General features: G+C 38.4%; 2 protein-coding genes across 4 annotated transcripts in view; one reads left to right on the top strand and one right to left on the bottom strand.

The window, feature by feature from the left end:
* The window catches only part of cacna2d3a (calcium channel, voltage-dependent, alpha 2/delta subunit 3a), a 123,666-nt gene that overhangs the window by 78,485 nt on the left and 24,097 nt on the right, over window positions 1-21,084 (top strand). For all 3 annotated transcript variants that reach the window (XM_077513573.1, XM_077513572.1, XM_077513571.1), the window contains 11 exons: window positions 243-317; window positions 4,942-5,025; window positions 5,101-5,172; window positions 5,750-5,811; window positions 5,878-5,945; window positions 9,097-9,142; window positions 9,606-9,703; window positions 9,789-9,882; window positions 9,956-10,051; window positions 10,289-10,410; window positions 13,629-13,706. In XM_077513573.1, coding sequence (XP_077369699.1) covers window positions 243-317; window positions 4,942-5,025; window positions 5,101-5,172; window positions 5,750-5,811; window positions 5,878-5,945; window positions 9,097-9,142; window positions 9,606-9,703; window positions 9,789-9,882; window positions 9,956-10,051; window positions 10,289-10,410; window positions 13,629-13,706 — 895 coding nt within the window. The remainder of the gene's footprint in view (window positions 1-242; window positions 318-4,941; window positions 5,026-5,100; window positions 5,173-5,749; window positions 5,812-5,877; window positions 5,946-9,096; window positions 9,143-9,605; window positions 9,704-9,788; window positions 9,883-9,955; window positions 10,052-10,288; window positions 10,411-13,628; window positions 13,707-21,084) is intronic.
* lrtm1 (leucine rich repeat transmembrane protein 1) overlaps window positions 18,089-21,084 on the bottom strand; it is a 6,693-nt gene continuing 3,697 nt past the window's right edge. The window contains exon 4 of the mRNA XM_077513574.1: window positions 18,089-19,099. Within this exon, the coding sequence (XP_077369700.1) occupies window positions 18,591-19,099 (509 nt within the window). The 3' untranslated portion in view covers window positions 18,089-18,590. The remainder of the gene's footprint in view (window positions 19,100-21,084) is intronic.

The following is a 21,084-nucleotide window of genomic DNA, read 5'->3' as shown; positions in this document are numbered from 1 at the left end:
TTCTTAAATAAAATTTTCTCCACTTGTCTGTATATAAAAATATGAAATCCAAAGATTAGACAATTATGTTATTACTATTTTTTAATAAATAATGCATATCTCAGCACGAGGAAGCGATGTTCTACACCACTGCAAACAATGCTAACATATATTGATGCAGCGAGACCCTTTTTGACAGTCAGACTTTGCTCATTTTAGAAACTTAATAATGTATCTGTTACTTGTATGTGTATTTCCTTTAGTTGGGTATTCACGGCTATGCCTTTGCAATTACCAACAACGGATACATTCTCACCCACCCGGATCTGCGGCCACTTGTGAGTACCCGGTACTAGTTGCTTATTGGGAGTGACGCTAACGAGTTAGCTCAGGCTACTGTTGAAACATTTTCCTTTATTACATTGCAGGAAATTGGTTTGTTAGTTGTGAGTTAACTTGTGAGTCCATGTCAAATATTTTTTATTTTTTTTGCTATCACACAAGCATGTCATTTGGTACAGAAACATGCATTTGTATACAGTAAAAATAGTCATGCGTAACCCAAAATTCAAATCAAATATGAGTACTGTACTGTTATGATTTGCAATTGTGCAATGTGCACACTGCATATCTGCTGTACAATATAATAAAAGTTTTTGTGTTGATTTGCTTATGAATTATGTGGAATGCAGTAAATACTGTGTTGAACCATCAATACATTTTTGCATTCTTTATGTGGCCAAATCCATTTGAAACATAATATCCGTGATAAAATACACTCAAAGAAATGCTTCATCAGATTTAAATAACACGTTTACGTCAACCGGTCCCACATAACTATTTCATTTAAATTGGACTAATGTTGGGTGATCAAAATTTAGCTAACGTTCTTAATTTAATACTACATTATACAGTTGTTGAATGCTGTTATGTTGAATTTACTCAACATTATCATCTTGTATTTACTAAAAGTAATTGTATTGGATTTATTTGATATTGTTAAATAAAAATTATCAATCCTCATGATGTTGAATTTACTTCACACCATTATGTAGAATTTATTTAACACTTTTTCTTGATTTAGAAAAATGCTGGTGCTTTTACAACTATGAAAGCAAGCACAAAAGATATTACGTTTCACTTCCCATTCACTTACTGATGGAGAAGCAGCAGAGGCAACTCAGTGCTCAGTATCTGAGTTGAAGGACACTTCATCATGGTCACACCGGAATCCAGTATTGAACCCACAACCACCAGTTTTGGAGACGAGCACACTACCACTGACCCACACCAAATCATCCATGTTAAAACTACTTAACACCAATTTATTTAGAGAGCAAGTGTGCCAAACGCTGGCCTAAAATAATTGATGTGTTTGTCTGCGATTGTGCTTGTCTGACTGTTTGTCCATCTGCATCGAATTGCCATATATATAATGGACTAGGAATTTTTATGCAAAAACAAAGCTGTTTTTGCATGCAATTAACATGCAAAAACAACATGTACATGCAAAAACAAAGCTGGTTTTGCATCTTAATCTGTAGTCCATTATACATATGGCCATTTGCTGCAGATGGACAAAAGCAGACAAACACATCAAGTATTTTAGGGCCATTGTTTGGCACACATTTGCTCTCTAAACAAATTTCTGTTTCAAGTATATTTAACATATGTGATTGCAGCAAGTCGGCGTGGATCAGTGGTTGCGTGTGCGTTTCCTAAACGGGAGATTGTGGGTTCAATACCAGCTGTGATGAAGTGTCTTTGAGCTCAGATACTGAACACTGAGTGAATGTGAAGTGAAACTTAATATACCTTGAGTTTGCTTTTAATAGTTGGAAAAGTACTAGCATTTTACGAAATGAAGATAAATAGTGTTACATAAATTCTACATACCGTAATTGTGTGAAGTAAATACAACATCATGAGGATTGATAATTTTTATTTAATATCAAGTAAATTTAACACAATTGCTTTTAGTAAATACAACATGATAATGTTGAGTAAATTCAACACAACTGTATAATGTAGTATTAAGTTAAGAACATTAGCTAAATTTTGGTCACCCAACATTAATTCAATTTAAATGAAATAGTTATGTGGGACCGGTTGAAATAACTTTAAATCTGATGAAGCATTTCTTTGAGTGTATCAATAAGCATTTTTTGTCACAGGCTGCACCAAAAGGCAAATAACCCTTTTGATTGACACAAAACTCTTAAATCAAATTTCCCATTGCGGTAATTTGACCTCATAAAATAAGAATAATAACAATAATAATGGCCACAATTAGCAACAATAACACCGACTTTGACTGATGATGAATTGTAGGCTTCATGGAATCTTGAGGCTGATTTCATCTGTTGACAGGTCAAACGACCTCAGCTTTTAAAGAGTTTTAACATTTTGGATGACTTTTTGCCTGCGATTGGAATTTTCTTTCCAGTGGTCTTTCAAGGGTTTGGGTCAAAATCTTATATCTAAGATAATGGTTGCTATGAATCTTTAAACGCATTTTTCCTCAAAACTACTGATTTCACGCCAACATTAAAATTGTGGTACCAACCATCAAGAGGTACTTCCATGTAATATATGTTATTTTAAAGGGAATTAAGTGTACACTTAGAATACAGTACATAAATATATCGATTAGGATTTTTTTTTTTGTGTGAGCATATAATGCCTGAATGGTTATGATGAACGTCATTGTATTAATGGCGGAAGAGGAGTGCATGTGTAGCGGGAGGCCGATGGACAAATGATCAGGATGCAGTAACAATGGAGGGATAAGATGAGAATAGAAGAAGAGGAGCAGAAGAGAAAACAGTGAGACAGACCGACAGATGGTTTAATAGTGGTCTAATTAAAGATGGTAATGAGTATAGCGCTAATGAGGGTTGGGAGGCTATCTTGGCTGATAGATGAACACGGACGAGACTTCCGAGTACGCGCATGCATGCAGTACTGCTCCATAAAAAACATGTTGACACACAGATGGGTGACAAATTGAAAGAGCGGATAAAGCAACATAATGTGTCTTGGCAAGCTGTCGCCTCACCAACTGACCAAGTGCATCAATTGATGGACAAACCTGAATCAGTTAAAAACATACTATCGAATAGTGTTGATTTTGTCTGCCATTTTTAAATTTAGTCTCAGTTTTAGTCCAATTTCAGTCACGTTTGTTTGTTTTTGTCACAGTTACTCAACCTCATCCCATTTTTATTTTGACCATTTTTAGTCGACTATAAAACTAGCATCCATCCATCCATCCATTTTCTTGACCGCTTATTCCTCACAAGGGTCGCGGGGGGTGCTGGCGCCTATCTCAGCTGGCTCTGGGCAGTAAGCGGGGTACACCCTGGACTGGTTGCCAGCCAATCGCAGGGCACACAGAGACAAACAACCATCCGCACTCACACGCACACCTAGGGACAAATTCGGAGCGCCCAATCAACCTGCCATGCATGTCTTTGGAATGTGGGAGGAGACCGGAGTACCCGGAGAAGACCCACGCAGGCACGGGGAGAACATGCAAACTCCACCCAGGAAGGCCGGAGTCTGGACTCGAACCGGAGTCCTCAGAACTGGGAGGCGGACGTGCTAACCACTCGTGCCGCCATAAAACTAGCATTTTAGTCTTTATTTTAGTCCAAGAAAACATAATTTTATTAGTCTAGTTTTAGTCAGGACAACCATTTTACCCCTGTTTATATATTTTTTTGTCAGCAGATTATATTGAACCTTTTCGGAACTATTTCACATTAAAAAAAAAAAGAAAAAAAAGAAAAGTAACTTCACATAATTACATTGGTTCCATTCTATTAGCTAGTTAGTTAGCCAGCATTAGTTTTAAATTTAATCTCAGTTTTAGTCCAATTTCAGTCACGTTTGTTAGTTTTTGTCACAGATAGTCAACCTCATCCCATTTTTATTTTGATAATTTTTAGTCGACAATAAAACTAGCATTTTAGTCTTTATTTTAGTCCAAGAAAAAAATATTTTATTTGTAGAGTTTTAGTCAACAAAAACTGTCACCGTTTTAGTCTAGTTTTAGTCAGAACAACCATTTTACCCCAGTATATATTTTTTTTGTCAGCAGATTATATTGAACCTTTTCGGAACTATTTCACATAAAAAAAAAATATATATATATATCTTTTTTGATGAAAAGTAACTTCACATACAATTACCATGGTCCCACTATAATTTACTTTTTTTTTTTTCAACCTTTCACCGTGAATCCACATCCTGTCTGTCCCATGTGTTTGTGCTGTGTATCACATGACAGTGTCACAGACGTGACAGATTAGCAGAGACAAGATTTTACAAAATCAGATAATTTTCATCTCATTTTTTGTTCATGAACTATTATTATTATAGCAATAAAAAGTAAATATTTTGTCTATAATTAAATTAGTACAATTAGTACCTTTAAAAACACATTTTGCAACTTGCTGTCGACTGAAAATGACATCACAAGGGCTCAGGTAACCAATCACAGCTCAGCTTGTGAATGTCACATGACCAAACCTAGAAAACAGGTGAGCTGTGATTGGTTACCTGAGCCCTTGTGATGTCATTTTCTTTCGACCGCAAGTTGCAAAATGTGTTTTTAAAGGTACTAATTGTACGTGAAAAATAATGAAGATATCAAATTTATTATAGGCAAAATATTAATGTTTGACTGCCAAAAATGGAGAAATGAGTGAAGGACATTTTTGTCTCATCTTCATTAGTCGACAAAAATGCATACTGATTTAGTCCCAATTATTGTATACTAATGAGTGCTTTAGTCTAGTCTAGTCTAGTTTTAGTCCGGTGAAAAATGTGTGTTATTTTTGTTTAGTTTTTGTTGACAAAATTAACACTGCTATGAAAAAGACACAGATATGAGGTCATCCCATCACAATCTATTGAATATGCATCTGTTTCCATGTGCACGTTTCCTCCCTGCCTCAGTATGGCGACGGCAAAAAGCGTCGAAAGCCAAACTACAGCAGTGTGGATCTGTCCGAGGTGGAATGGGAGGACAAGGACGACACGGTGAGACTCTTGTGGTTATTCAGCACCGTTATGAAAGCAATGTTGGGACACTCAGCACGCTCTTTGTGCTTATAGCTGAGGAACGCCATGGTCAACAGGAAGACGGGGACCTTCTCAATGGAAGTGAAAAAGAGTATCGACAAAGGGGTGAGCGTCTCCCCCGTAACGTGCAAACAAAAGCATTTTCTGAAGGTCCTGAATGATATTTGAAAAGCAGCACTCAGCAGGGAAAGACCACTTTGCCAAGAGGTTATACAGCAATGTACAACATTGACTGGGGAATTTGTGTCTGATTTGGTTTGTTCTGCATGCACGAGTGTGTCTGCCTCAGTGTGTGAGCCCCTTATCTCCCACATGCACATGTTGCTGAATAAGAGAGACAGCAGACCTGCTGTGTCTTTTGGAGAGACACAAACACACAGGTGTGTGCGTGCCTCTGCATTGCACTTTGAAAGCTTTGTACTTTCAGCTGATTAATAAGCATTCAATATGCAAATGTGTATCTTCAAATACAGTATACACATTCAGGCACACAACTCTCATTCATATTCACGATATTAATGCAGAAAAAACTTCATAGTGCAGCAACACTGTGTGCCACAAGCAAATTCTCCCATCACCACTAGATGGAGCCATGCTGCAGCAAATTCGACCAAATACTGAATGAAAGTGCAATGACTGTGAACGCTGGCCACAACAGACTGGATTATCCGTTTTGTTCCAGAGGCGTGTACTGGTGTTGCAGAATGACTACTACTACACGGATATTCATGGTACTCCTTTCAGGTGAGAAGCATTCAGACGTTTATATTTGCACGATGAAGATTACAAAGTCATTTGTTTTATTGCTAGTCTTGGAGTAGCTCTTTCAAGGGGCCACGGCAAGTCCTTCTTCACAGGGAATGTCACTGTGGAAGAAGGTATGACATACACTGTGTGTTTTTAAGCCATATAATTTCCACTGGATGCATACATGATTGATTGTACACACTTTTTTTTTTTTTCAAAATGTCTTTTTTTTTTATTATTATTATATAAAATATGGTCCAGGAAGAACCAAGCAGGTTTCAAAGTGAGGTTAGGCTTTTACGGTAGGGTGTAGGGCAGTGGTGTCAAAACTACGGCCTGGGGGCCATTTGCAGCCTGCCGTCCATTTTTCAGTGGCCCGCCAAATATGCTAAAAATGGCAGTTGACTCAGTTAAAATAAAAACGAAAAATGTTTGGAGATGGTCAAAGTATAAAGAGAGGGTGTCGAAAAACAGGTGCCATTAAAGGTTAACTAAAACTAACGAAAAAAAACTAAAACTAAAATGCAAAAAAAACAATTTTGTTAACGAAATAAAATAAAAACGAAGATGCTTTTTAAAAAAAAAGAAAACTAACTGAAACTACATATAATGTTTACAAAGCTAACTAAAACTAATAATTATAGCAAACATGTCCTTCGTTTTAATCTTTGGTAATTAATTTAATGCATGAGGCATTGGGGATGATTTTAAATGTGATTTTTTTAGTAGATTTATTTTTATATAAACTGGAATAATGACGTTTGAAAGTATGCCACACAGAAGTGACGTCATCTAGCAGCAGCCAATAGAAAAGCACCTTCAGATGACATCGCTCGCATGGTGTTTTTTAAATATAGTGCATAAGTAATCCACTTTTTTTTTTAAATAACTAATACTAATACTGAAACTAAAACTAAACTAAAACTAAGCATTTATTAAAGAACTAAAACTAATAAAAACTAACAGAACCACCCTGAAAACTAATAAAAAAATAACTAAAATGAAAAATTCCAAAACTATAATAACCCTACTGCCATATCTCAAATAAATTGGTTTATATACTGTAGCATTTTTCTAAATATGCAAAAGCACAAATAAATTATTTGTACAATTTTTAAGACGAAACACAATTTCTCTTCATAACATTATGTGGCCCTCAAATGAAAAAGTTTGGACACCGCTGGTGTAGGGTTTCAATGTACTAAGTAGGATTTCAATGTATGGTGTAGGGTTTCAAAGTAGGGTTCCTATGTAGGGTTTCAATATAGAAGTAGGGTTTCAAAGTAGGGTTAGGCTTTCAAAGTATAGTGTCACAATTTATAACAGTGGGTATAAAATTATAGGTGAAAAAATTCAGCTGTCAGAATGTGTTTGAAAGTTGGATTAAGTTTTAAAAGTAGGGTTTCAAGAAAGGTTAGGCTTTCAAATAGGGTTTCAAAATAAGGTTTCAAAATAAAATTAGGGTTTCAACGTAGGTTTTCAAAGTAGTGTAGGGGCACAATGTATAACATTCAGTGGCTATAAATATATTGATCAGCTTTCAGAATGAGTAACCTCAGGTTTTTAATTTGGATTATGGTTTCAAATTTTGGTGAGGGTTTCAAAGTGGGGTTTTAAAAGTGGTTAGTGTTCCAAATTAGGGTTTCAAAGTATAGTGTCACAATTTATAACAGTGGGTATAAAATTATAGGTGAAAAAATTCAGCTGTCAGAATGTGTTTGAAAGTTGGATTAAGTTTTAAAAGTAGGGTTTCAAGAAAGGTTAGGCTTTCAAATAGGGTTTCAAAATAAGGTTTCAAAATAAAATTAGGGTTTCAACGTAGGTTTTCAAAGTAGTGTAGGGGCACAATGTATAACATTCAGTGGCTATAAATATATTGATCAGCTTTCAGAATGAGTAACCTCAGGTTTTTAATTTGGATTATGGTTTCAAATTTTGGTGAGGGTTTCAAAGTGGGGTTTTAAAAGTGGTTAGTGTTCCAAATTAGGGTTTCAAAGTAGTTTAAAATTTTATAATGGTGTGGATAAAATTACTGCTTAAACATTTCAGCTGTCAGAATGTGGGTTAGGGTTTGAAATTATAGCAGGGTTTCAAAGAAGGGTTGGGGTTCCAAAGTAAGTTTTCAAAGAATGATTACGGTTTCAAAGTAGAGTCATAATTCACAACAGTGGCTATAAAATTATTACTTAATTAAGTTGTCAGAATATGGTTTAGGGTTTGGTTTCAAATAGGGTTTCAAAGTAAATTTAGAGTTTCGAAAGTTTTTTTTCAAAGTAGTGTAGTGGCACAATATATAACATTCAGTGGCTATAATATATTGGTTAAAAAAAATCACCTTTCAGAATGAGTGACCTCGGGTTTTTAATTTGGATTATGGTTTCAAATTATGGCGAGGGTTTCAAAGTAGGTTCATAATTTACAACAGTGCGTATAAAATTACTGCTTAAACATTTCAGCTGTCAGAATGTGGGTTAGGGTTTGAAATAATGGCAGGGTTTCAGAGAAGGGTTGGTGTTCCAAATTAGAATTTCAAAGAATGATTACGGTTTCAAAGTAGGGTCATAATTTATAACCGTAGCTATAAAATTATTACTTAATTCAGCTGTCAGAATGTGGGTTAGTGTTTCAAATTAGGGTCACAATTTATAACAGCATTAATTATTTTATTGATTCATTCTTATTTCATTAATTCATTTGTCTTCTCTTTTCTCACAGAGATAATTATCTCTCCAGCTGTAATGTGTGCATCAGTCTTATAAAAATGTTGGCGTTACTGATTATAATTTGTGTTAATGCTGTTGGAACATAAAGCTCCAAAAAGGTAGTCAAATAGGTTGCTTAAAGTTGGCAAGTCATTCCTCACAATTTGTGTAAGTCATCAGGTGGTAAAATTCCACTTCTCAACTTGCCATCACACATGTTGAACTCGTAAATGTAACATAAAACCTCAAAATTAAACAGTGTAATATTTCTTTTAGTGGCTCTTTAGATGAGTTGACTATGTCTTGATCGATGCTTATGTCAAACCACAGAGTCGAACTTCCATATCCAGCCTCATGCATGTAAATATTCATGTCACGGTGGTCTCTTTGTAACTCCAAACATATCCATCATTGGGAGCGGTCTGAGCATGACTTGGCTCTTCCTGATCCAATCAGACTTGCCAAAACCAGACACAAAATACATTTTTCACACATGCAGCCAGTATTTGAGAGTGTAAGATTTGAAACGCTTCTTCGGCTTAACATAATGCTTGTTCATATGATTTTTCTTTTCTTGCAGGCCTTCACGACTTAGAGCATCCTGATGTAGCCCTTGCAGATGAATGGTATGCGTATTTAAACATTATTTTAATTGTTTCAATCAGCATTTTGAAGGAAAATCAATTTAATCAGTGAGGGGATAATTGCTAACAGTGTTGTTGTTGTTGTTTTTTTTATTATTATCTTTAATGTGTTGAAAACACTAGCTTCCATCCTGACAATAAGGGGACAAGTAAAAAAATAACAAAGAAAGTGACATTTTGTAAGGTTACTGATCCTGAATGATGATTTCCGTTTTAAGTAGAAATTCAGTAACCTGTTGTGACATCACAACCAGTTTTCTAGACAGAGCTAAATCGCATTACTATAGTGGGTCGTTAATTTGAGGGCTCAGTTGGTTGTCTTGAAAATATGATTGTGAAACCATTCAGTATGGAAAAGTTCTGTCATCATTTGGCACTCTGTGAATGAGATGCATTTCATGAATGTTTTTGTTCATTCTTTTATATATTTGTCTTCTTCAAACAGGACATACTGCAATACAGACGATCACCCAGAGCATCGCTACTTGACCCAGATAGAGGCAATCAAACGCTATCTCGGTGGACATGAACCCCAACTGCAATGTTTGTAAAAGCCATCAACGATCCGACTTAATTCACTGATTCACTTTGTGGCATTTCACTGGTTACAATTGGGCCCTGTTTTTAGGTGACAAGGAGTTGGTTCAAGAGGTGCTTTTTGATGCAGTCGTAACTGCCCCACTGGAGGCCTATTGGACCAACTTGGTGCTCAATAAGTCTGAGTATGGCACACACATACAGTACGAGGTGACGCTTGCTGTATTATGGTCTTACTTGAATCATTTTAAAACATAGGAACTCTGACAAAGGAGTTGAGATTGCCTATCTTGGCACAAGGACCGGCCTGTCCAGAATCAACCTGTTTGTTGTACCTGACGAGCTTACCAGCCAGTAAGTTTGTCGTCTCTCTATCTAGCTGTAATTCATCTTTGGAAATTGTTTCAATTTGGTTGAGAGACCAACCTTATGAGAGAGTTTTAGTCGGTCACTTTATTAAACCCGTCAAACAACAATTGTGTGTGTAACACATATTCTATAGGTTTTGAGTAAACAAATTGTGGCTGGTGAGTTAATATTCATTTTTGAATATGTATATGAATCATCTCCGTCATTTCCGTCTGTCTCAAGAGACTTCCTGACTGCTGAGGACAAAGAAGGGGTGTTTAATGCTGATCACTTCCCCTTGTGGTACAAAAGGGCGGCGGAACAAGTTCCTGGCACGTTTGTCTACTCGCTGCCCTTCAACACAGGTGAGTAGATAGAAATGCTGCAATTTTTGTTTGCAAAGCATGGGCAGTTCTAGCTGTGTTAAACCAGGATTTGTGGAATTGGAATGAGCACGCTAGGTGTTTTCTCATGTGCATACTGTCAATATTTAATAAAAGGTGCTAATGACAAACTAGTTGACTGGATGCCCATTAACTCATTCACTCCCAGCCATTTTCACAGAAGCAATCCCGTTCGCTCCCGGCTTTTTTACTGGATTTTGACTGATTTTGCAAGGCCCACAGAATATTGTGTTCTATTGCTATAAAAGCATGGAACATATCAAAAGAGAGATTAAAGTCTCTTCTTTCATCAGGGGAAAGAAGTATGTTTTTATCTGCTTCCGTTTTGCAGCAATTAGCATTAGAAGAGAACTAAGTTTAATCAGTTTTCACAAATCTATTCAAAATTGTAAGTAATTGAGCTTTTTTTCTAGATGGCCCTGGTTGATCTCCTTTGCTCTGCTGCCACCTGCTGGCCGTTTGTGTAATAACTACCATTTCTGCAACCGTTCTTTGCAGTTGAGAGGCTGCATCAAAGCCTTCTAAAGCCTAATTTATGCCTCCACGTTTGCTCTCGCGTCGATGAGCGCCGTCGATCGCTCATGAATTTGAAGTGCCGCGTCGCTCGTGGCCGGCTGACGTGCACACGTCGCCAATCCTTGGACGCCGTAGATGGCGGGGCGTCGCTCGCTTCTGATTGGTCCGTTCGATGCCGTTTTTTCTTTTTTCTCTCTCTCTCTCTCCCCGCCCCCCGCCCAGATAGTTTCCGTGAAGGCAACTGGCGGCGCAAATCGACTTCCCTGCTCGGAGACCACGGCTGTGCATGTGGATATGTGCCTGGGACGAGAGGCGGAAAACAACAATAACAAAAAAAAATAAATGTGTTCGCTCAGCGCACGGCTGTTGTGTTTTGGCGAGTTTACGGCCGACACCGGTGCAAATTGGCAATAATTAATTGCCACGGTGATGAACTTACTCTCCCCCCGGCTTTCTTTCGTGTTTCTGAATTAAATTGAACTTCCTGAATCCGTCATAAAATGCAGAGGAATCGCCACTCTGTGGCGGCCCAGCCATAGCGACAGCGGGACTTGGCGTGAAACTCCAGCAGACACTGATGTGTATTGTGATGTGTATTGCGCACAAGTCGGAAGGCAAACGCACGAGCGGAGCAACGCCGTAACCCCCCCGTGCGAGCCCGTCGCAGAAGCATACTGAGGCCTTAAGCTCTAGCATAAAAAAACAAAATAACGTATGAATACGTCTTTGGGACACTTAGAACATTTTAAAAAAACGTATTTATACGTTATTGGGAGCAAATGAGTTAACAATGTAACTTCTATCAAGACAGAGAGAGAGGGAAGAGCAAAGAGAGGATTGAGTATTGCAATTATTCACAAAAGTCAATTTCTCTTTTTGTGCTTTGCATGTTGCACATTACATTTCATACTGTATAAAAGTCCCCCCCCCCCCCCCCAAAAAAAGGTCCAAGGTCCATATTTTGTATTTTTAGTACTCACACTTTATTGGGTTTTATTTTACTCCAGAAAATGCATGCATTGGGGAAAAAAAATATTGTGATTGAGTGGTTAGCATGTCCGCCTCCCAGTACTGAGGATGCAAGATCGAGTCCAGGTTCCGGCCTTCCTGGGTGGAGTTTGCATGTTCTGCCCATGCCCGCGTGGGTCTTCTCCGGGTACTCCGGTCTCCTTCCACATTCCAAAGACATGCATGGCAGGTTAATTGGGCGATCCGAATTTGTCCCTAGGTGTGCTTGTGAGTGTGGATGGTTGTTCGTCTCTGTGGGCCCTGCGATTGGCTGGCAACCAGTTCAGGGTGTACCCCGCCTACTGCCCGAAGCCAGCTGGGATAGGCTCCAGCACCCCTGCGACCTTTGTGAGGAGCAAGCGGTTAAGAAAATGGATGGATGGATGGATGGATGGATGGATGGAAGATTACAATATATTTATTTAATAAAACCAATTAATTCCTTTTCTGCTGTTCACCCCCATTTAACCTTTACCACATTTGATATTTTAAGCTTCATTTATATGACGACGCAAAAGTGGCATCTCATCTCAACTTTTTATTTCACGTTTAGATGAGCGTCTATCAGATAAAATACGGTGTGCATACAGGTAACGCAAGAGTGTGTAGAATTCTGTTATGTACGCATGTCCGGTGGCTCGGTGGTGCTGTGAACAACCCCGCCATGTCCGCCATATTCATGTTCATGCGCATGCGTAATCATCTGCGCCACGAAAACCAAAATGGTGTCCCGCTGTTCAGTAATAGTAAATGAACTGAGTCTGTAAAATTGTTGTGCCAGAGCAGCTTGAAGTGCCGGCGGATGGATCTAGTCAGACATGTTTGTTTACTTCCCTGTACTGGCGCATGTATGTGACGGAGTTTTAAGTTTTGGACCGTGGGAACACAACAGTTTTCCACTCTGGCGTGTGGTTTCAAATTTTTGCATGTTCAACCCGCCAACAGTGTCTAAACGAAAGGCACTCTTGAGAGAATATTTTGGAGTTCTTAGCCGTACGCTATAGACATTCCCAAAAAGTGTTTGCCTTCTCTTTCATAAATGTAGGCATGAATTTGTGTTAAAATGTACAAAACAGTGAAATTTATCTTGCTTATCAACCTTGAATCTCAGCTCGCTCCAACTTATGTTCAGTTATGGTGTCTTACTAACACAAGCTAAATTTAGGTCTACAATATTGACTTCACATTTTGTCATCCAGTACAGCCATGTATCCCTCCCCTCTTATTAATTCTGTGCTGCGCCCTTGTAGACAGGTCTGATTGCTTTGGGTTGAAATCAGATACGTTAGGAATAGGTCCAGCCCTTTCCATAGTGACTTGGCCAGAACACACATGCACACACAGACACAGTTTAACTACAGCACTGAAATGTTGTTGTTTTTTTTTCCTTCCGAAGGAGGAACTTGTTTTTATCTGTCCTCAGCCTCGGGCTTTCCATTAGTCTCAGCTAATAGAAGTGATCTGAAAGCCTCTTATTTACTGGCAACGGCTCGCTTTGGATTCACTCACTCATGGCAGGAAGCTGCAGCCATGAAATAATACTTCTTGGCATTTATCTTTTGTGCAGCCCTCACCGATCACCTAGTGGTCAGTTGATAACTGATTAAAAACAAAAAAATGGAAATGATTCATGAGGTGTGTTTGTGTGCTTGTAGGCTCAGAAAACAAGAGTGTTGTCTTAGCCAGCACAGCCATTCAGCTCCTGGATGAGAGGAAATCGCCCATAGCTGCGGGTAAGTAGAGGATGGCTGCTTCTATCTCCGCCACACGCTCTTATATTGACAGTGGCTGCAAGATTCTCCTCTTACTATCGTACAGGAATCTTTCGCCTGCTGACCTGCTCTGAATTTGTCTGCACTTTTGTCTTTCCCTCTTCACTTCCCTCTTTATATGTGCTTGCTGTTGTGTATATATTTACACTCAAAATAAGGTATAGAACAAAATCATTTTCCTCTGACTAATATGGAATTTCTAGGAAAAAAAAATATTATCCAGTAGGGATGAAACAATTACAACAATATCGTGCTATTGCACTTTTAAAATTATTAAAAGCAGCACATCTTTTCAAAGGCCAATTGTTTTCCATGTCTGCAATTCAAGCACGCTCTGGTGGTTAGTTTATTTGTGCACTTTAGTTTTAATTAGGCATGTTTTTGCCACCTATCTTTAAAACCCACGCTAATCACCATATGATGGGGAACGTAACGCGTTTGACTCGATTCACAATGTGTGCGTGCATTAACAAGTACTGTAAGTGCAAATAGGAGCACATGACATGCCACTACTTCTTCATCACTGCTTATTTTATACATACAATATTGTTAGCTGTTTTTCCCTTTTTATTACAATCGACAACCTTCCCACAATGTCCTGATAAATAATTATCGTGAGTTTCATAACGTTTGTACTGTATATCATTACATCACTTTTATCCACATCGTAATTTGATTGTGATTTACTGTGTTGAGGCATGTTTTTTTTGTTTTTTTTGTGAAAATAGAAGTTCTCTTACCCTCCTAACAGTTTTACTACTTTCATGGCAAAGGCTGCAAAACAACAGAAATGTTTTGTCTGGGAAGACAAAAAAAAGAAAAAAAAGAAGAAAAAGGGAAATTACCCAGATAAAAGGACAGTCAATGATCAACATTGGTCCGGCTTTCACATGCTGGTGTGAGCTATTAAAAAAAAAATAAATAAAATAAAAATACAATGCTATGCATTTGTCCTCATGGGAAATGTGGTTTTCCTTCAGGCATAATCGCTTTTGTCCATATGGCGCCGCCATAATCAACGTAAACTGAAAGTTCCTTAGTGTTACTTTATTTAGTTTTTTTTTGCATTAAAAAAAATGCTATCCTTGAGAAATTATGGCATGCTAGTAATAAAGTTAGGCATGTACACAAATGCACAGGTGATTACGCACAAGAATCCCAGGACAAAACCGTATGCTGGCAGAAAACAAACCATCGGGTTGTGAATAACCATTGGTAAGACAAAGGAGGGAACAGAGAAGGGCAGGAAAAGAGAAACATTTTCACGGTGCCTGACTGCGTTGACATGAGAGCAGTGCATTGTGGGTACTATAGGCCTGGGGGAAACCATTGGAGCAGAAGGACAGAGATGGGAGAGTCTGTGTGGTGCCACGGCTCCCTCTCACTCACACAAGCAAGCACGCACACACACAGACACACGCACACACATACATCAGACTCCTGGCAGAGCGGAAAACATGCAGCCCACCATATTATTTTCTCAGTATTTTTCTCAGGTTGCATCCTTGTGTCGGATCTGTGAAGCTGCAATGGGAGTGACTGAACTCGCTTTAACAAGGAGAGCCGACTATTACAAAGACTGCTGATGTACAGTAATGATGATCATGGCTGTCAGATTGGGGGGTGTCTGTAAGAATGATTTTATGTAAGAGAGTCAGATGGGAGGAGATATGTAGGCTGGAATGCAAATTTAGCGTAGGCCGGTTAGGGCCAGTTTTCACTGGCCTGCGTTCGAATGAGCTGCAGACTTGTGAATACGCTACCAGACTAACTTGACAGGACAGGCTGATGACATCACACGCCACGGTACCCCATGGGCCTATCGCACCCATCTTCCACCCTGCCCCCCCCCAGACATCACTTGAGTCACAACGTTGCTGAACGCACGCACACACACGTGAATGCCAGCATATACGTGTGTGCGCGTGTCACATCCTGTGCCACGTGCCTTGGGTTCGCTGGCATAACGCACACAGCCATGAATGTCAGGTCAGCCGTTAAGACCAAAAGCATCTGTGTATGTTTACTGTACATGCTTCAGTAAGCTATAATTCAGTGCTGTTTTCTGATTATGCATAATCTAGCAAATGTAACTGTAAATTAAATAGTCAATTAACTGCAAATGGCAAAAAATCGTAGTGTTGTAACATTTTTTTTTTTTTTAATAAGTGATGGTCCTTTTTTCCCCATTATATGAGTTTGTACTTGGGTGAGGGCTAAATAAATAAATAAATAAATAAAATATATGATGGATGATAAGATTTAAATTTTAAACTCTTTATTTAAAATTTTCAATTAACTTTGTAAGAGATGCTACTCACCCTGGGAACTCTCTTTTGTTTTTTTTGTTTTTTGAAAAAAAAAATGAAAAAAATAAGTGAAAGTTTAAAATTTCAGGTATTTTGACATTTTGAAAAACTTTTGTTTTTTTTTATTGTAGAAAACTATGGGGCAAAATTTGTCTCAAAATCATTCACACGTGATTTTCAAATGTTTTTGAGATCTACAAATATATCTGCGATTTCCACGCATTTGTTAACATAATTGTAATGATTCGTTCTACTTGTGATTTGTTGAATGCGCGTTTGTGGATTGGCACTTTTATTGTGTGTTTACTAAACGTGTCGTAAAAATACAACCCTAATTTGCTTCCCTTGAGTTTGTGTTGCCTTGACATGATGTTCTTTTCCTGTTAATGTTTCTTTTCCTATGCTGCTAAAGCAGCAGCTGCGAAGAGAAAGTAATAGAAGAACGTCTTCCAGGTCAGGGCAAAACAATGACAATATTTTCCTTTTCACTGAAAATGAATATTGACTCCAAATACACTGTATCGGGGATATCTTTTAAAAAGATTGGAAATGTGTTCATAACTGACTACCTGTAGTCACAGCACATGTAAATTAGTAGTTATAGACACAAAATATTTTTTTATCTTACTTCTTTCGCATGAAAGGACCTTTTTTTTTTTTTGTACCAGTAGAACCCATGTCATCATGTCATGTTGTTTTACAAATCGCCAAATGAGCAACAATGAAATCTTATTATTGATGTCATTCTCTTCACCTGAGAGTGTATAACAGGGATTGATTTTCCTATCTTGCCTTCTGTTACGGAATCGTATCATGTGTTGCCCCATTGCTTTATTCTAAATTTTTGGTTGTTTCAGATTTGTACAAATTTCGGTTTGCGAATGTACACCTGCTCACTGGTCAATACAAATACTGTTGTCGGTTAAAATGTTTCCTTTTATTTTGTATACTGAAGGAGATCAGCATGACTCACAAAAAAACACCTCAACTGACTCAGTAAAAGTTTGCATGTGTTTTGCATGTGATTTTGTGCAGCAGTACAATAATGGTCAATAATAATCTCTGTGTACCCGTAAATTTGTTATTGCTTCAAAGAAGTTCCCATCATCCCTTCAAGGGTTGTCAGAAAAATATCTTTCATAAAACATATTTTCTCTGCAAAACTGTCACGTTATCAGGCACAAACAATGAAATTTTCTACAAATACAGTATGTGCATTCAGTACATTTACACACACTCAAACATCAACAGTAACGCAGTCGCTCATATTTTCTCATCACAGACAAATGAAAACATTACTGACACCAGCTCCCTACTATGAATTCAGAAACAAATTTGATATTGGACAATAAAACTAGAAACAACAACTGAAAGACAATCACTTTCTGAAATAAATTTCAAATACCAGATCTCTACTAAGACCTACAAATAGAGTATTAAATATATCAGTTTGTATCTACTGTATCTGTGATATGCGTTTCTCAGAGAAAATGGAATATATTCATTTTCATACTTTGGCCTGCCCCCTTGAATTCACATCAAGTTCCAGTTCTTCTTAGTGCATAGTCAAATACCTGTGGAATTTAATTAGCTACCCAAGTTTCAGAAAATTACAGAGCCCCTCTGGTGCCAAGGTAAATTTTATTTATTTATTTATTTATTTATTTATTTATGTTTTGGCTGATCTGTACCCACAGTCTACTAATTTGTTTCCACAGTTTACTAATCTGTATGCACAGTTTAGTAATCTGTACCCACATTTTACCAATATGTACCCTCAGTTTTGATATATTTACCCACAGAGAGTTTACTAATCTGTACCCACTCTTTACTAATCTGTACCCACAGTTTAGCAATCTGTACCCAACCTTTTTTTTTTTTTTTTTTTTTGCTAATCTGTACCCACAGTCTACTAATCTGTTCCCGCAGTTTACTAATCTGTACGCACAGTTTAGTAATCTGTACGCACAGTTTAGTAATCTGTACCCACATTTTACTAATCTGTACCCACAGTTTAGTTATATGTACCCACAGTTTACTTATCTGTACCCACAGTTCAGTAATCTGTACCCACAGTTTACTTATCTGTACCCACTGTTTACTAATCTGTACCCACAGTTTAGCAATCTGTACCCAACCTTAGCCCTGACCCTATAACTGTTGGTACAGATTGCTAAAGTGTGGGTACAGATTACTGAACTGTGGATACAAATTAGTAAACTGTAGATACAGATTAGTAAACTGTGGGTAGAGATTGGTAAATTGTGGGTACAGATTACTAAACTGTGGGTACATATTATTACATTTTGGGTACAGACTATCAAAAAAAAAAAATCTTAACCTGGCACCAGAGGGGCTTCGTATAAAATGTCAAGTCACACCATCATGATTAATTTCACACTCCTCGATTTTTCTTTGTTTGTTTGTTTTTGTTTTTCCCCCCTCACAGCTCATACACACAAATATGTCATCCAAAGGTGAAGATGTTAAAGGGTTGAGACCCAAATTTGAAGTTCAGGGTTTGTGTTGTCATTTCCTAGGCAATGGCATTCTCCAGTGGTTCCTTCTCATCCATCCTGGCATGATCGGCCGCACGGGCCTCTGCCAACTGGTCGTTTTTCTTCAGCTCGCGCTGATATTTGGCCATGATGGCAGCGTAGGCGCAACCGTATACTGCCGCCGCCAGCATCATCAGACACACGATGCCGCACACGACGCCGGTGATGATCACGGTGGCGATGGCGTGGCGCAAGTTGACTGGCCGCTGCCTTTGCTTAGTCTCACACTCGGGGATGTGACCTCCACCGCCAGCAAATCCCTCCCCCATTGCCATGGGGACGTGGAGCGCATGGCTTGAAGGATGAGCGTGGTTGCCGTGCATGTGACCTCGCAGCAGCCTCTCCGATTCCAGATGATGAATGTTGGCAAACAAGTAATGGTAGCTTGTGGTCATGCAGGCGTGGAAGAGCTGGTAAGGGACCTTCTGCAGATCTCTGTCCCTCATCTCTATGGGTTGGCTGCAAAGCACGTCATCCACCACGCCACCTTGGCAGCACAGATATACATCATCAGTTATGTTATAATCCTCATGGCACCACACTATAGAGATGACCTCAGTCACAGCTCAGCTTCAAACAGTTCATGGGCTTGAGAGAGGCAGCCGTAATTAATCTCGCCTATAATGCCTTTATTGAATGGGCTATACGAACGTGTGTTATGATTAATAGGAGGACTTCAGCAGCCACCCTGTGTCGCCCCCTGTAAGTCAGTATTTTATTTGTTTCTCTGTCAGTACACTTTTTTTCAAGCTCTCAGGGTAATCACTGGTCTTCTCTTCTTGTTTCAAGGCCCATTGTTCTGTTCTGCGCCACTTGTAATTTACGGCTTTTAAAGTAGGCAGCCAAGGGAGTGTGGCTTTCACCGTACAATGGTCATTTTGTTATGTAACGTACAGCCACTGTACATGCCAGGATATTTGTACATGATAACTTTGACTCAGTTGGAAGATGACCTTTGTGTTAACTTCACAGATTTCAGTATCATTCAGAACTTACTTTCAAACTGGATCTGTTAATTTACTGACACAGAGGAAGGTGCTTCATCCGAATGAGGTATAAAATTAGCACTGTCAAACCATTCAATTATTTAATCAGATTAATCACATCTTAGAATTTTGATTTATCACTGAATTTTTATCAACATTTTTTGCCCATCATATTTAAAGAGCATCTGTTATGTGAATACTTTCTACATTTACTGTTTTAAAGACGTCTTCAACATTTTTTGATCCACTGCACACTCTCATCCTCCTCTTTTTCTATGGGGTATATGCCACGGAAGAGGCGGGACTGTTTTTGCACATCAGTTTGTTTCCGATTCGGTTTGCGACGTGTGGGGGTCTGCGTCAAAATACTTGTGCTTCCGACTTTGTGCCCCTCGGTTGCGCGTTCGCAACCCAGAGCGGAAATCACGTCCCGCCTCTTCCGTGGCATAGACCCCATTGGTTAATTACTTACATAATTTAGAATGAAAAAAAAAATGACCCCAATACGTTGACATGAACAAATATTCTGAATCATACACAAAAATTTATTAAGTGTTTTACTTTAATGCATGTAGTGATGTTTATTGCTCAAACACAACCTTTGCTCCCTTTAACGTAACCATCCCCTGTCAGCTAATTTGTGGTAAAAAAATAAAATAAAATAATAATAATAATAATAATAATAGTGTGATTAAGCTGCATTAATGCATAATTAATTCAATAAGTTTTTGTGATTTTTCGGTGAGTTAACGCTTTGACCTTGACGGCACGAGATGAGTTTTGTAATACAGTACAGTTTGGGTTTTTTTTGTCGAAGAAAACAAACTCAAGCCTAAGTGAATCAATAATCACCAACGAATGAATGCATTTGTTTAATTTTCTCACTCTAAAGGTGTGCCATAAGTCACTATGCACTTGTTTTTGTTTATTATTATTATTATTATGTCAGGCACAGTATCCTTCGTACAGTCATGAGGCCATTACCATTTGAGATTTTAGACTTTTCAGTTTTTGTTAGCATGTCGCCCTTGACCACGGCTCGCCAGTTGAAATTGAGGCAGTGTTGCAAAATGCTCCGACAGTTCAGCAACAGTCGGACAATATTTATGGCTCTCACACTTCTCCAGTACATAGTGCACGTTCACGTTGTCCATTGCAAGTTTCTTGAAACACGAGCTGGTCTTGACAAGCATGCAGTGGAGGGTCTGCTACAACCACTACTGATGAATGCACAGAGCTCCTAGAGGAAACGTTCATGCAAAGCCAAGGAAAGTTCTGAAGTTGGTATGGGTAAAACTTGATCACTGTCTTTACACATTTGCTGAATATAGCTTTCTTTAAAATTCTCAGTTCCAGTGCAGCCCTCTAGATAGACTTTGTCTGGCTTTGTTCAACCGCTTGCTTATGCTCCCACTGTGTGATTTCAAACCTTTCATGTATAGTTTAAATTGTACTACATGTTGGAGCAGTGTGATGGCCATAAAGC

Source organism: Festucalex cinctus, chromosome 2 (assembly GCF_051991245.1).
Source record: "Festucalex cinctus isolate MCC-2025b chromosome 2, RoL_Fcin_1.0, whole genome shotgun sequence".
NCBI lineage: Eukaryota > Metazoa > Chordata > Actinopteri > Syngnathiformes > Syngnathidae > Festucalex > Festucalex cinctus.
This window is presented reverse-complemented; position numbering and strand designations above follow the sequence as displayed.